We start from the raw sequence: 12938 nt of genomic DNA on the forward strand, positions 1-12938 counted from the left end.
TACCATAGAGCTTCTTCTTCTAAATTTTACAATCCAATACTTCTAGTATTTAAGCTATTTATATATGATTTAGAAAACACTATAATATACATATACCAATCAAATATGTTCTACTATCTACAGGAATGCCCCATCTCTAGTACTTTCTCAAAATGCTAATATCCGTCCAACCTCCGGTCCCTTTATCTAAAAAATAGTAGTGAAGATTATGAGCTTCGCAACTTAGTAAATAACAAGTATACTTTATGCTTCAATTAATAATGCTTCAATTAAATCATGTAAGATATGATACATCTTTACAAGTAATGTTTATAGCATTTACTATCAATAATATTCCCATACAAGATTATATATCATATTTTCAATAATGTCGATATAAAGAATCAATACATCATATTAGAGTCTAATATTATAATCATAATCATATTTATATACTTGAATCCGGGTACTCAATCCTTTTAGCTCTACAACTCTGATTGTAGCGCATTTATATCCCTACGACTCAACTATCACCACGATATCTCGCGTGGCAGAGTCACCATGATGTCCTCCGTGGCAGAGATCACCATGATCACCCTTATGGTTGGGTTGCCACATTATATTCATGTGGCAGGGTATCACCATGACCACCCCCTTAGTAAAGATCATCATACAATCAAGTCCAAACTCATACATAGGAGGGCTGAGAGTCAGGTAATACATATTCATGATCTTAAAGTATTTTTTTCATGATCAAACATGCAATATTTATAATCTTACATATTTGATCCAATCATAAAAGGTATTATCATGCAATTTAATTAACAGGACTGCAATCTTATCATAATAATTTGTACCATTTAGAATGACAAGATAATCTTTAGTTAATTTTTAAATATAAAATGCAAATGTTACCTTGCTCGCGGAGGAAGGAAAGAGGTGAGCATCAGTCACCATGAAGACATTGGGAGAGTAGGGGAATCGCTCCCCCCTTGTTCTCCGTTTTGGATAATCACAGGGCATTGCCTTAGTGACGGGCCTGTGAAGTTTGGGCTGGGCTTTAGGACCAAGTGTCACAATAGGAGAGGCTGAGTCGGCAAATCTGTCACTTAATTTTTTTATCAGTGATAGAAAAAAATCGTTAAAAAAATTAACGATTTCAAATTAAAATAACTAAAATATTCTTAATGAATAGATGTGCAAAAAGAAACATTTATAAGACGATCATAATGAAGGACAAAAAAATAATTTTAAAATTTTATTTTATTTTTAATTAAAATAAATATGATTTTTATTAACTGTGTTAGAAGAACCGTTATATTAGGAGCATTTGTAAAAAAAAATAGTATTTTATAAGAATACATAAATAAATATAAATTTTAAAAAAATATTTTTATAAATTTAAATTTAGAAGGGTATTTATGTAAAAATATCTTAAAAAAAAAAAAAGTATGGTTTGCGGCGAGGAGTGGATCCCATGTAGTGTTGGATGCCAGACAGACGGCGAATCATGATGGAATGCCAAACAACCGTCCATTTTTGCGATGAGATGACGCGGCGGCTATCGAGGGACTATCGCATGATCCAACGGTGAATGGCCCGAAGGAAGGTGAATCCTTCTTCCGCACGAAAGATACAACCTAAAACACCCCCTTCTTCCCTCTCACAAAGTACGCATCGTCCGTTCTCTTCGACCAAAACCCCCATCTGATCCCTCTTCTCTCCTCGGATTCGCCCTCCGTTATCGAACTCCTTCCTCTTTTCGCCGCAGCGCCTCCGAGGATGGACCCTTTGTCGGTCCTCCGGGATTACACGGTCCAGGGGAAGCTGGACCAGATCCTCCGGGTGGGCGACGAGTTCCGGTTCGGCTCGGAGTATGCCTTCCCCTGCTCCGCCGACACCGCTTACCGCTCCAAGCAGGGCAGCCTCTACACCCTCGAGACCCTCCTCTTCTTCGTCCGCCACCACCACCTCAAGCACACCGACTACCTCCAGTCCGCCCGCAGCCTCCGTCTCCCCTCCGTCACCCTCCCCGACCGCAAACCCCTCCTCGACTACCTCCTTGGCCATACCTCCTCCGCCGACGCCATCGAATTCCTTCCCCCCTCCGCCGCCGCCCCCGACGTCGAGGAGTACCGCCCCGACGATCCCTCCTTCCTCCCCTCCGCCGCCGCCGCCGCCGCCCACCAGCCCCACCTCCCCGACGCTGCTAGGGTTCCGGTTGATCGGAGAAGCGTCGACTATATGGCGATGATCCGGACCCTGGAGCGGCCGCTCAAGGACCGGGAGGCCCTCCTGCAGTGCCGCAACCGCGACTTCTACGGCGTTCTCGTCGCCTCCACGCGCCGCGAGGAGGAGCGGCAGCGGCTCGAGTCGCAGCAGCGCAAGGACGGCCTCGTCGCTAAGACCCGTCTCATTGGAACCGATGACCGCGCCGGCGGGGACGACCTCGACGGCGCCGCACCCAAGCCTAAGATGCACCTCAAGGGGAGCAAGATCGGGGAGGGGGTGCCCATCATTCTTGTGCCGAGCGCGTCCCAGACGCTCATCACCATCTACAATGTCAAAGAATTCTTGGAGGATGGGGTGTTTGTGCCCACGGATGTGAAGATGAAAGCGATGCGGGGTGTGCGGCCGGACTGTGTGACAGTGCAGAAGAAGCTGAGCAGGGAGCGCGCTGTGGCGGCGTACGAGGTTCGGGACAAGCCGTCCACACTCAAGCCCGAGGATTGGGACCGGGTCGTCGCTGTCTTTGTGCTTGGCAAGGAGTGGCAGTTCAAGGACTGGCCGTTCAAGGACCATGTCGAGATCTTTAACAAGAGTGAGTGTCGTAGATCAACTGTTTGTTTGCTTGTTTTTGTTTCATCTAACTTTGGTTTATCTCTGCTATATCTTGATTGCCCATGCTTTCAATCCATCCACAAATATGATTCTGTTAGATTTTTATGAAGTAATCCCCGGTCTTGCTGCTTCCTAAACGTTCAGTGCCTGAATTTGCATCTAAAATTTATCCATTATGCTTCGTTATATCAGAAATGTCTACAAATTCCAATCTTTTATATGGTAACTTGGGAAAGTTATTCCTATGCAGCTCTCTTGGCAATTGGCTGTTTTCATTGCTTTGTAACCATATTCATGATATGCTTTATTGAATTGACTGTAAGTTTGTTGTTACTGTTTTTGTTACATTAGCTTCATCTAGTAATATCAAACTGTTGCCGCTGAAATCCGGCCCGACATAGGTGCCAAGCTATCGAGGTCACTAGAGTGGTCAGCAAAGCCTCTGTTCAGGTCGATAAGGTCCGCCTGAGTCTGCTGCTTCTCTCCGAACTGCAGAAGAAGGGTTCAATGGAGGCGGCTATGCTCGGACGAAAACTCCTGCGCCAAATTCGACTTGAAATAGGAGAAAGAAAGTCTTCTTGCTGGAGTGTATCCTGCGTTGGATCCTCCAATGCTTAATACAGGCAACGATCTCAGGGTAACAATGAAGGTTTGGAGTGGTAGAGTGGCAGCGTGATAGTGTAGTCAAGAGAACGTACCTAGAGGTTCTTCTAGTGTAGTTTATATAGGCGAGGGTTGGCGCCAGTTGCTCAATAAAGCGGGCATGTGCGTTGATTGTTTGGCAATGGCCTGCACATCTCGCCCAAGCATCATGCCTGCGTGCCTCACCCATGTGGATTGACCGCATGCTATAGTGGGGCGAGTTGTTTTAATATCATTCAAGGTTTGATATATCAAATAGTTCTGCATGTACCCATCATTATTTACCATATTGATACCTCCTTGGGGAAAAACCATCCATACGTCCCCCCATGCTGCTTGAATCAATGCTGGATCAGGCAGTTGAGGGATAGGTGGAGGCCAATTTGTCTTGAACCCAATCTCAGATTGCTCCCAAACTATGTAGTACCTAGGTGCTACTTATGACGTGGTTTTAAGGGTGTTTTTTCTCATATTTTCAACCATTTAAAGATAGAAATGAGAGTAAGAGGGGACAAGCTGCTATAGGAATTTTTGCATCGGATTGCTTTATTTTTAGAACCATTTTTGAGCTTGAAAGTTATTCTAGCTAGATAATTTTCGTCCATATATTTTTTTAATTTCATCGATAACTCAATTGCTAATTCATGACTGATCGGTGAAACTAGGGGAAAAATCCACCAATTTGAGATTGAATTATATTTGAATCATTGGATTCATGTCCTAGAGCATAAATCTAAGATCATAATTAACAAATTTTGGGACTAATTTTAATACATGTTTTAAATGTATTTTAGGTTGCAAGTTATGCAATGCTGTATGATATTTCTGCATGTGTAGGACTTTAGAGTATACAGAAATCCTTGACTAAGATAATTAACTTGATACTTCCACCTTACTTCTTAAAAATGCATAAACTTAGAAAAGAAAATATGTTTAGAAATATAAAATCATAGTTTTGATGTTTAGAAACATATCTTAATGTACCAAAATATTCCAATGTAGTTGAAACCTAAATTAATAGTTGTACTGATAAATATTTAATTTTGCTAAAATATGTGAATGAATATTAATGGCATATGATTACATTTAATAAGAGGTCAAGTCTTGAATACTATCAAAATTTGATCCAGTCTCCCACATCTAATGGCATATATGTGGTCACAAATGGAAAGTAGTGAACCAAGCGAAGGCTTGGTCCAATTTACATGATAAAATTAATATGATCACAAGTGGAAAACCAATATTTTCATGGAGAACCATGGGCATCTATGTGGGAAAATGATTGTCCAAGAGCCGAAAAGCCATCCTATTGGTAGAGATCTGACAATTTGAAACCAACACCCAATAGCAATAAGCCTGCAAATCCAAAATCCTTTGTTCCCCTTTTAACAGGAGACTTCGACCTCATCTTGCTGTCAATTAGGAGTTCAACTGATTAGGATTCTATTCATTGAGAGTCATAGTTGTTGGCAAAAAAATTAGAATATAGGGGAATTTTGGGCAAAAAGATGTATTTAATTATTACAAGAATATCTTGGGAGGAATATTTTGAGATCTATATTGACACCCTTATATAGTCTTAGGATGTGGGTGTTTTGAGAATAAACAAAGTTGTTTAGTAGGGATACTACAAGAATACTTGAAGATTTCAAACATTTTAAGGATATTTTGAGATGGAGGCATTTTGAGAATAATGAAAGTTCTCACATGCTTATTCCAACACATATATAGCTTTTAGGATTTAGTGGGGATAAGGCTTTCTAAATACATTGATTACTATGGATTGCTAGTTATATTACTTTATAAGATCTAGAGAAAAGATGACGTGAACTTTTCTAGGTTTCGATGCTTTGGTTATGCATTGCAAAATTTTTGCAGTATAGTTTTTATATCCTTATTTTCCTAGTCTAGCCTTGTCAACTAACAAGACATCATCAGTTAATCAATGCATATTATTGGTTGTCTCCAATAAAGCATTCGATAAAAGGAGGAAGTGTTAATGGAGCTTAAACTATGTGAGGCAAGACATTTGCTTGGTGGTGATTCTAGGCACATCATATTAATTTTCATTTATTAAAGAATGAAAAAGTTAAGTAACATAATGCATTGGAAATAAAACTATAGCAAATATACCATAAAAAAGGTAAAGACAATGTTTTAATGTCATAGTTGCCAAGTTGGGAAATGAGCACAAGAAATGTTATGAGAAAAAAGAGCAGAAAATGACTAATAAAATTTTTATATAATCCAGGAAACATGATATATCTAGATAAAATTATAAAACCTATTCGTATGTTTAGTATTAAAACCTAAAAATATATCTTACGGAGTTTAATAAGTGTTAAAATTCTATCCTAGTCTATATCATCCATTGTTCCCAGTCTCGTTAAAAGGCTTTAAGTTAAAATAAAATAGATAAAATTTAGTTGATTAAACATGTTGAAAATTAAGTGGGATAGGGTTTCTCATATTGGTTTCTATCCCCCTTCCATTCATAGCTTCCTCCTTTGTCTCCCTTTTCCCACTTCTTCTTCTACCCTTCACTATCCCTTTTGGCATGCAAGCCTATTCCAAGCCGTTCAGCCAGCCCCGTTGTTGGATTGATCACCATTTCCAACCTCAACCAAGGACTGCCACTTGCCCATGACCTAGGTTGCACAATCTCTCTCTCCTTACCAACCTCATTGCATTTTCCTTATCTTTGCTGGTTTCATTGGATTATCTCATTGGATTCTTGGCAGAAAGAGTTGGACTATTTGTGTTGATTTAAGGGGTAGAATTTGCATGTCGAGCAAGGTATGCTGTACCGTACCGTACCGTACCGGACGGTACTGGACGTACCATACCGTATTAATTCGATACCGGTATGCTTGGCGTATCGACACTCAGTATGTCTGGCGTACCGCGTATCATATTGTACCGGCACTATACTAGTGGCACCGGTACAGGGTCTGGTACCGGTATGGCAAATCTTGATGTCGAGTGCATATCTAATAAGTTTAACACATATGGACTTGTCGATATGTGTCGTCTCGCCTTTTTGGGCTCGGACTCACAAGTCTAGGTAATATTCAGGTATTTTAGACATATTTATATGGAAAATGTCAATATGTTAATTGTGTTATGATTATATTGCTATTAAGAATTAAACACTTGGTGGAAGTAGCAACCGTTTGATCCTATTGTATTTATTATATATTATTTATTTTAAAATATTTAAAAATGCTAACCATATATACACCCTTATGTGCTGCTTGCGTGATAGATATGCACTATGTGATCTTTGGACTGCTTATCACAGACTTATCACAGCCACCTCTTAAAAACACTCTATAAAGACACCCTGTCCAACAAGAATACTAGAGTCAAGATAAAAAATGCATAATTAAAACTTATATATATATGTACATATATATACATATGTACCTATGTATATGTAAGTAGATATATGTATATACGTACACACATATATATGTGTGTGTGTGTGTGTATGCGCATGCATGCATGCGTACGTGTGTCTGTTTGTGTGTGTTCTATATATATATATCTAGATTAATGCTTTGCTGCACTCCTGACTCCAGATTCACTTTCATGCTTCTTTAAGCATCTCTTACCCCATCTTGCAAAGTTGTCTCTTGGATGACCCTTCATCAAATAGTGCATATCCTTTGATTGCCACAGCACATGCATAGTATTTCTTCCATATTATCAAATCAATTATTTGAAGCATGATGTGTCATATCTCTTGTAACATATTCCTAGTCTATGGTCAACCTTGAGTGTGAAAGGGAGTATTAAATGCGTTACATCATGCCTATAAATTCACTTAATGATGAATTCTCCTTTATAGTTTGCAATCCTTGGAACCTTTAATCTGGCATGATGTTTAGTGGATGTGACATCAGTATTATATATAGATTAGCACTCATGTAATTGTTTGTCATGCTTCAACTATAATAGCTTGAAGCAGTATTGGTTGTTGAGGATCTTTGTCTTTGTTTTAACCTTCTTCCTGAATGGTTTTCTATGGCTTTGTGGTGTACCTCATAAGCTTTGTTGAGTTGGAGTATCTTGGTTTGCCTGAGGACCATTAAAATTCAACGGAGTGGAGAAATACCTTTTTAAGCTACAAGTATTTCAATTTTTTGGTAACTGTCTTCAATTTTCATAGTTTTTAGAACTGAGACTCCATTGACATGATTTATAATGATGTCATCTCCTTATCAATCACTTCTTCAACAGTTTTAAGATTTGACAGATAAAGAAAGCTTTTATGCATTTGTATTCTGTTTTCGAACTTTGTCTTAAGAAAATATCTGCTTAAAGCATTACGTTTAGCAATATTTAACAACACATTGCAAGTTAGTTGTACTTCAAATTCTTTCGTTGTTGGATGTCTTACCTGGATAACATGTAAGCATGGATGATCTCTGAAGTGATAATCGAATCTTATGCAGTCATTGGGTTTTTTGTGCGATTTGAGGATGATAGTGTGGAATCTGCAAAGACAGTGAAACAGTGGAATGTCAAGATTATCTCAGTAAGTTGATCTATGAAAGCCTTTTTGTAGTCTGTCAATGCGCAGGCTGCTTCTGCTTCTGCTTCTTCTTCTTTTATAATCATTCGACACGATATCCATGATGCAGATTAGCAAATTCAAAAGGCATCAAGATAGAGCTGCGGCATTGGAGGTGTGGGACCGCCTGGAAGAGTTCATCCGGTCACGCTCCCATGCATGAAATGTTTTAATTCCCGAGACAATTTTAGTGAGTCTATGCTGTGGTTCTGTTTTCTATATTGCTATCTAAGATCAAAAGAATGCTTAAATTGCAGAATATTAGCTATTTAAATATTGTTTATATTGAAAATATAATTGAGTAGCCAGCTTCTTGCTACATGTTAAACATATGTGGCTCACTTGAGGTTTACCGCTGCTATTCCATTTTGCACCATCAGAATTTCTCTTCATTCCTCTGTCATGCCACCACTATAGATTACTCTTTGCCCATTGAAGGTAGCAAAAGGCATACTGAAAAAGTTTTTAGCTGGCAATCAAAGTGATGTCATTATTAACAGCTTTAGCAAAATCAGGTCCAGTTCAGCAGAATACTTGCACGCTACATATTTTTAGATATGTCGTGTTAATTTAAGTACAAGTATGTCTCAGTGAACTGCTTAAAAATGTCCTGCTTTAATATGGAAGTCAACCTACAGCAGCAATAGTTGGGTATGGAGGACTTTAGAAGCCTTGGTTTCATTGAGGGTGCAGGTACATTTTGATCCCGACGGTTGACGGGTGTCACATGTATTCAGAATCATCATGCAAAGTTTGATGTTGTTTGTAGAATTGTCATTGAGCTTTATACTATTCAGAGAATGTGGACACAAGTGGTTAATTTTGTATAGTTGAGGTCATATGGGTAGGATTAGAAAACAATGACCCTATTTGAAATGCATTGGATTCCTTGGGTTGTAGATATCCCAAACCTACAAGCAGTCCAAGTTTGATTTTGGTTTACACCAGGCCTTTAGCCAAACCTGACCTGGTTTGACCTAATGGCTTGACCTAATTGGTGAAAAATTTAGATCTGGCCAACTAGTTTGTTGCTTCGCTTTAATTCAGTTTTTTTTTTGTGATTCACAATTTGATCTTTCTTAATATGAATTTGGCTTACCTGTTTGCAGGTGATATACTCTGTTTGCAGAGGATGTCACACTCGTCATAGGTTCCTCTTTAGTGCATTTCCTGCACGAATATCACAACACAATTAGGAATGCTTGGAGTGAATACATTCTTTCTGGCTTTGCAAGGGAGCTATTTACAAGATTCATCTTTGTAGCACTGTGTAGATGAAGGTTGGTTAGAAAGAGGGCAAAAATAGGGTTTCCACATGAACCACCCTGAATGGAAAAGTTGGAGATATGTCCATCACTTATAAGCAGGATTGTCTAAATGGAGAACGAATGGAAAACTGTTGTGATGATTCTTTACATTATATAGTCATAGCATATGGATCCTATACTTCGTCTGATCGAATGAAATGTGCAAGAGGCTGCGGAGCAGCAGATGGTCACTTCAGAAGGTTTATATTTGGGATGTTATTGGGCTTGTCCATGGCCCTCATTCTGGTCATATTTGGGTTCAGGTCAGCGTATTAATAATTTTTCATAAACTATTTCCTGATTTGGCCCATTGAAATCTCCAGCTTATACTGTGGAGATATCAACAAAGATCCAGACAAACCAAATGGAGCTTTGATTTAGTAAATCTCGACATTATCTCTGCCTTGTTAAGCTTAGTTCGGTCCAGATAATTTGGCACACCAAGTTTATGGATGCTGAAACATGACATACAAATGGGCTAGATTAGGTCTAAATAACTTGGTTTTGGAATGATCCATTTCCAAATTTCATCTTGGTGTTTAGACTGTATGACCAGTAACGTAGGTTTTGTTATTTGTGCTGGCAGATTGTTCATAACATGATTTTGGCATGAAATCATAAAGGATTAACATTGTCAATAAAATTTTCACAACGTTTCAGGCTTGGATTATTCCCTGCTCATTCTTCGAGGAACCAAGAGATGCATTTAAGGCCATTAGGTTTACCTCACGGAGCAGACGGTGGTGGTGAGGTGGTATCTGCCGTGGTATTGAAGTAGATGTCTGTATCATAGTGCCATTCATCGATGGAGCTGTTTTTTGTTGTAAAAAAATTGCTGTTAGTCGTGAACCAAGAGAGAGATTCTTTTTATTGGAATGACTCCTAATATTGCACTTGAAACTGGGGTGTGGCACCTGATGTTTTGGCATCATCGTCGTTGTCGTCCTCATCGCAAGCCTTACACAGGTGGACTGAACGTTCTTTAACAATGGGGACTCCAAGCAAAGAGGATGCCGTGCTATCAACTACAGTGCAGAGGCGTAGCGGATGAGCGTGGATGGCATGGGGGGAGTTGCAGGGAGCAGTCAGGGGAAGGAAAATCAGTGGTAACGTAGATAGTCTGGTCTGTTTGTAGGTTATCAATCTATATTCTATTAGAACTAGTTGCGTTCAAGTAGCTGCTGAGAGTGACTGACATAAGCGGGTGAGCCTTCTTTGAGTAAGAATGCAACTGGAGTGATGGACACATGAAAAGAGGATGAAAAGAGTATAATATATGGCATGAGAGAGGCTATTTATATCATAATCAGTGGTAGGTAGGAAGAAGATTTCTGGAAGAAAGAATGATTAGAGTTGGACTTGCATCAAGCCAAGGCCACCATGCCACCAGTCTGAATTCTGAACTGTTGTGGTGGATTGGGTAAATACTGATGATAGAAAGGAAGGGACTTCAAATTACCTATGAAGCACTTTGAGGTTTAGAAAGATGGAAATTGTCCTGAAGGAAACTTTTGCCTTTGTTTTGCATTGTTAAAGGAAGGTCTGCTAGGTGGAAAGGCGGTTCGTTGGCTTTGTCAAGTTATTCCGCCCAACCTTTCCCTGATGATCTTTTTGTCTGCCTTAGTTGTCTTGTTCTCTTCTCAGTGTTGTAATTTTGCTCTTCCCTTCTCTTTCTTTCTTTTCTTGTAATTTTTTCTCTCCATTAATAAATCAGGGCGACCCTGGCCTTCCTTTTCTCTTCAGAAAATTAATGGCAGATTACTGGCCAGGCGCGGAGATTTTGTCCAGGTTTTCCGGTGTCCATGTTCTCTTGGTCCTTTCTCTTCATACGATTTTTGGGCACTGGACCATGTCCTGTTAAACCTATATAAGATTATATAGTCCGAAATAGGACCTTAGTGCATTGGGTTTAAGCATTGAATTAAACCCATGTTCTTTGTTTTCTTTCCCTCTATATTAGACCTGTGCTTGAGTTCGATAATTTAAAATTTGTAAAGCTGAGAGCTCTCTCTCTCTCTCTCTCTCTCTCTCTTCCCCCGAGAGGAATATGAGCTGAGGCCAAAAGAAATTCAGTTCTTGCAGAAAGATTAGCTCCCCAGGATACGCATGAAAAGGTGCAAACTATATCTTGAACCCAAGTTCGTGCTCACCTAGAAAGGCCCACAAAAACACAGGCCAACCATATGGAGAGAATGTCAGAAAGGCCACAGATATGTACTTAAATGTACCACAATATCTCAAAAAACAATCATTTCAATTTCAATCATATAAAATATAAACAAATACAAACAATCCATCTAAGCGACCGCTACAGAGTGGCAAAGAATCCACTTGCAATCTCCCAGAGGAACTCTGCCTGAGTAGGACAACAAAGTAGAAAATACGATAGCTCACACATGAATGCATGGCACATGGATGTAAATAATCTATGAAGTGCTGAATCAAGCATCCAAACTTAGGAGGTGGAGAAAGTTGAAGCATAAGATCCCACAAGTAGAAGAAAGAAGAGGAATGCAGGGGTCGCCTTGGCAGAGCTTGTAGCTGCTGATGACTGACCGGTCGTAGGAACAGTCTTTGATCCAGTCCCTGCATCAATGCCAGACAAAACTTTATCACTAAATGCCACTAAATGCAGCAACTTCACCTCTGAATTTTGGTTGCATCATGAGCACCTGAAGGAATGCTTGAGACTGAAGGAGTTGATGGTGTGCCAGGGGATAAAGCATCCGGGACTGATGGTGTCAATGCTGCAGTTGGAGAAGAAGCATCGGGGACGGACGGTGCCGATGGAGAAACTTGAGAAGTTGGTGCAGCTGCCGGCCTAGAGAGAGCTGCAAAACCACATGAACTTAGCATTTGCTTTGTGCGGTCCGTAAAATTGGCAAACACTTGGAAAGAGAGTTCACAAGAGCGCACCATTGCAGCTGCTAATTGAGGGGGTCTGGATATTGCAGACGTTGGGGAGGTTAAGAGCCTGGGTTTGGTTGATGATGGTTCCAAGTTGTTGGGCGGCGGCACCGTTGAAGACTGCGCACAGGCACGGAGCTTGGGTTTGGACGACGCCGGCCAGTAGGGAGCAGCATGAGGATGATGGGGTGGACGAGTTCCCGGTAATGAAGCCGAGGCAAGGGGAGAGGCTCGCGATCGCAGGCGTGCAGCTTGTCTGAGCTGAGGCTTGCACGTAAAGCATGGCCATGAGGACTAGGGCCAGACCCAGCTCGATCCCTCTGCGTGCCATTTGATCTCAGCGGTAGTGGTGGTTGTGGGAATGTGATTCTCTAAGCTGTTGATGAACTGCTGAGAGGGAAGGGAGGATGGGGTTTTATAAGCAAGCCTGCGAAGAAGAGACACGGCAATTTGTGTGCAGTTGCGGGCGGCTGGCCGACTTTTCCTACTCTTCCAAGTGCTTGTTCAACGCCCCGGTAGTCTTGGGATGCGTGCAGGTATTGTTTGTTAGCCAAAATTTTTCGTCTCTGGCCCCCCAGGTACGTCATATTAATTGGTTGTTCGACGAATGCTTGCCCACATAGGATATAGGTCGGGTTTAGGTAGCTAGTTGAAGTTTTAGAACTACTTGGGGTGGCTTGGTGATA

The 12938-nt window shown here is 40.5% G+C and overlaps 2 protein-coding genes across 4 annotated transcripts; one reads left to right on the top strand and one right to left on the bottom strand.

The window, feature by feature from the left end:
• The first annotated feature begins 1631 nt into the window (after nucleotides 1-1631).
• On the top strand, nucleotides 1632-11092 carry PHP (PLANT HOMOLOGOUS TO PARAFIBROMIN). Of its 3 annotated transcripts, XR_015987246.2 has the most exons (5): nucleotides 1632-2800; nucleotides 7920-8002; nucleotides 8109-8228; nucleotides 9148-9608; nucleotides 10006-11092. XR_015987246.2 is itself a non-coding variant. In XM_008778559.5 (4 exons), the coding sequence occupies exons 1-3, from the start codon at nucleotides 1762-1764 to the stop codon at nucleotides 8199-8201; spliced, it is 1215 nt and encodes a 404-aa protein (XP_008776781.3). In that variant the 5' UTR covers nucleotides 1632-1761; the 3' UTR covers nucleotides 8202-8228; nucleotides 10006-11092. The 3 variants fall into 3 exon arrangements, 2 of the variants coding, with proteins under 2 accessions (XP_008776781.3, XP_008776780.3); XM_008778559.5 differs by lacking the exon at nucleotides 9148-9608; XM_008778558.5 differs by lacking the exons at nucleotides 9148-9608; nucleotides 10006-11092 and having other exon boundaries at nucleotides 8109-8370.
• A 488-nt stretch (nucleotides 11093-11580) lies between these two features.
• On the bottom strand, nucleotides 11581-12651 carry LOC103696840 (non-specific lipid transfer protein GPI-anchored 15-like). Its single transcript, XM_026801037.4, has 3 exons — nucleotides 12262-12651; nucleotides 12018-12176; nucleotides 11581-11931 (listed from the first exon to the last, which is right to left on the bottom strand). The coding sequence occupies exons 1-3, from the start codon at nucleotides 12581-12583 to the stop codon at nucleotides 11801-11803; spliced, it is 612 nt and encodes a 203-aa protein (XP_026656838.3). The 5' UTR covers nucleotides 12584-12651; the 3' UTR covers nucleotides 11581-11800.
• Nucleotides 12652-12938: the final 287 nt, after the last annotated feature.

Source organism: Phoenix dactylifera, chromosome 1, assembly GCF_051530095.1.
Source record: "Phoenix dactylifera cultivar Ajwa chromosome 1, Ajwa_hap1_PhDact_Kaust_v1.1, whole genome shotgun sequence".
Lineage (NCBI taxonomy): Eukaryota > Viridiplantae > Streptophyta > Magnoliopsida > Arecales > Arecaceae > Phoenix > Phoenix dactylifera.

Bases quoted from the DNA above. Each gene is read 5' to 3' on its own strand.
- PHP (XM_008778559.5), top strand. From the start codon at position 1,762: ATGGACCCTTTGTCGGTCCTCCGGGATTACACGGTCCAGGGGAAGCTG. The intron at 2,801-7,919 runs GTGAGTGTCGTA...AATCTTATGCAG, and splicing joins TGTCGAGATCTTTAACAAGA to TCATTGGGTTTTTTGTGCGA. The intron at 8,003-8,108 runs GTAAGTTGATCT...TCCATGATGCAG, and splicing joins GGAATGTCAAGATTATCTCA to ATTAGCAAATTCAAAAGGCA.
- LOC103696840 (XM_026801037.4), bottom strand. From the start codon at position 12,583: ATGGCACGCAGAGGGATCGAGCTGGGTCTGGCCCTAGTCCTCATGGCC. The intron at 12,177-12,261 runs GTGCGCTCTTGT...GTGGTTTTGCAG, and splicing joins CTCAATTAGCAGCTGCAATG to CTCTCTCTAGGCCGGCAGCT. The intron at 11,932-12,017 runs GTGCTCATGATG...GCATTGATGCAG, and splicing joins AGTCTCAAGCATTCCTTCAG to GGACTGGATCAAAGACTGTT.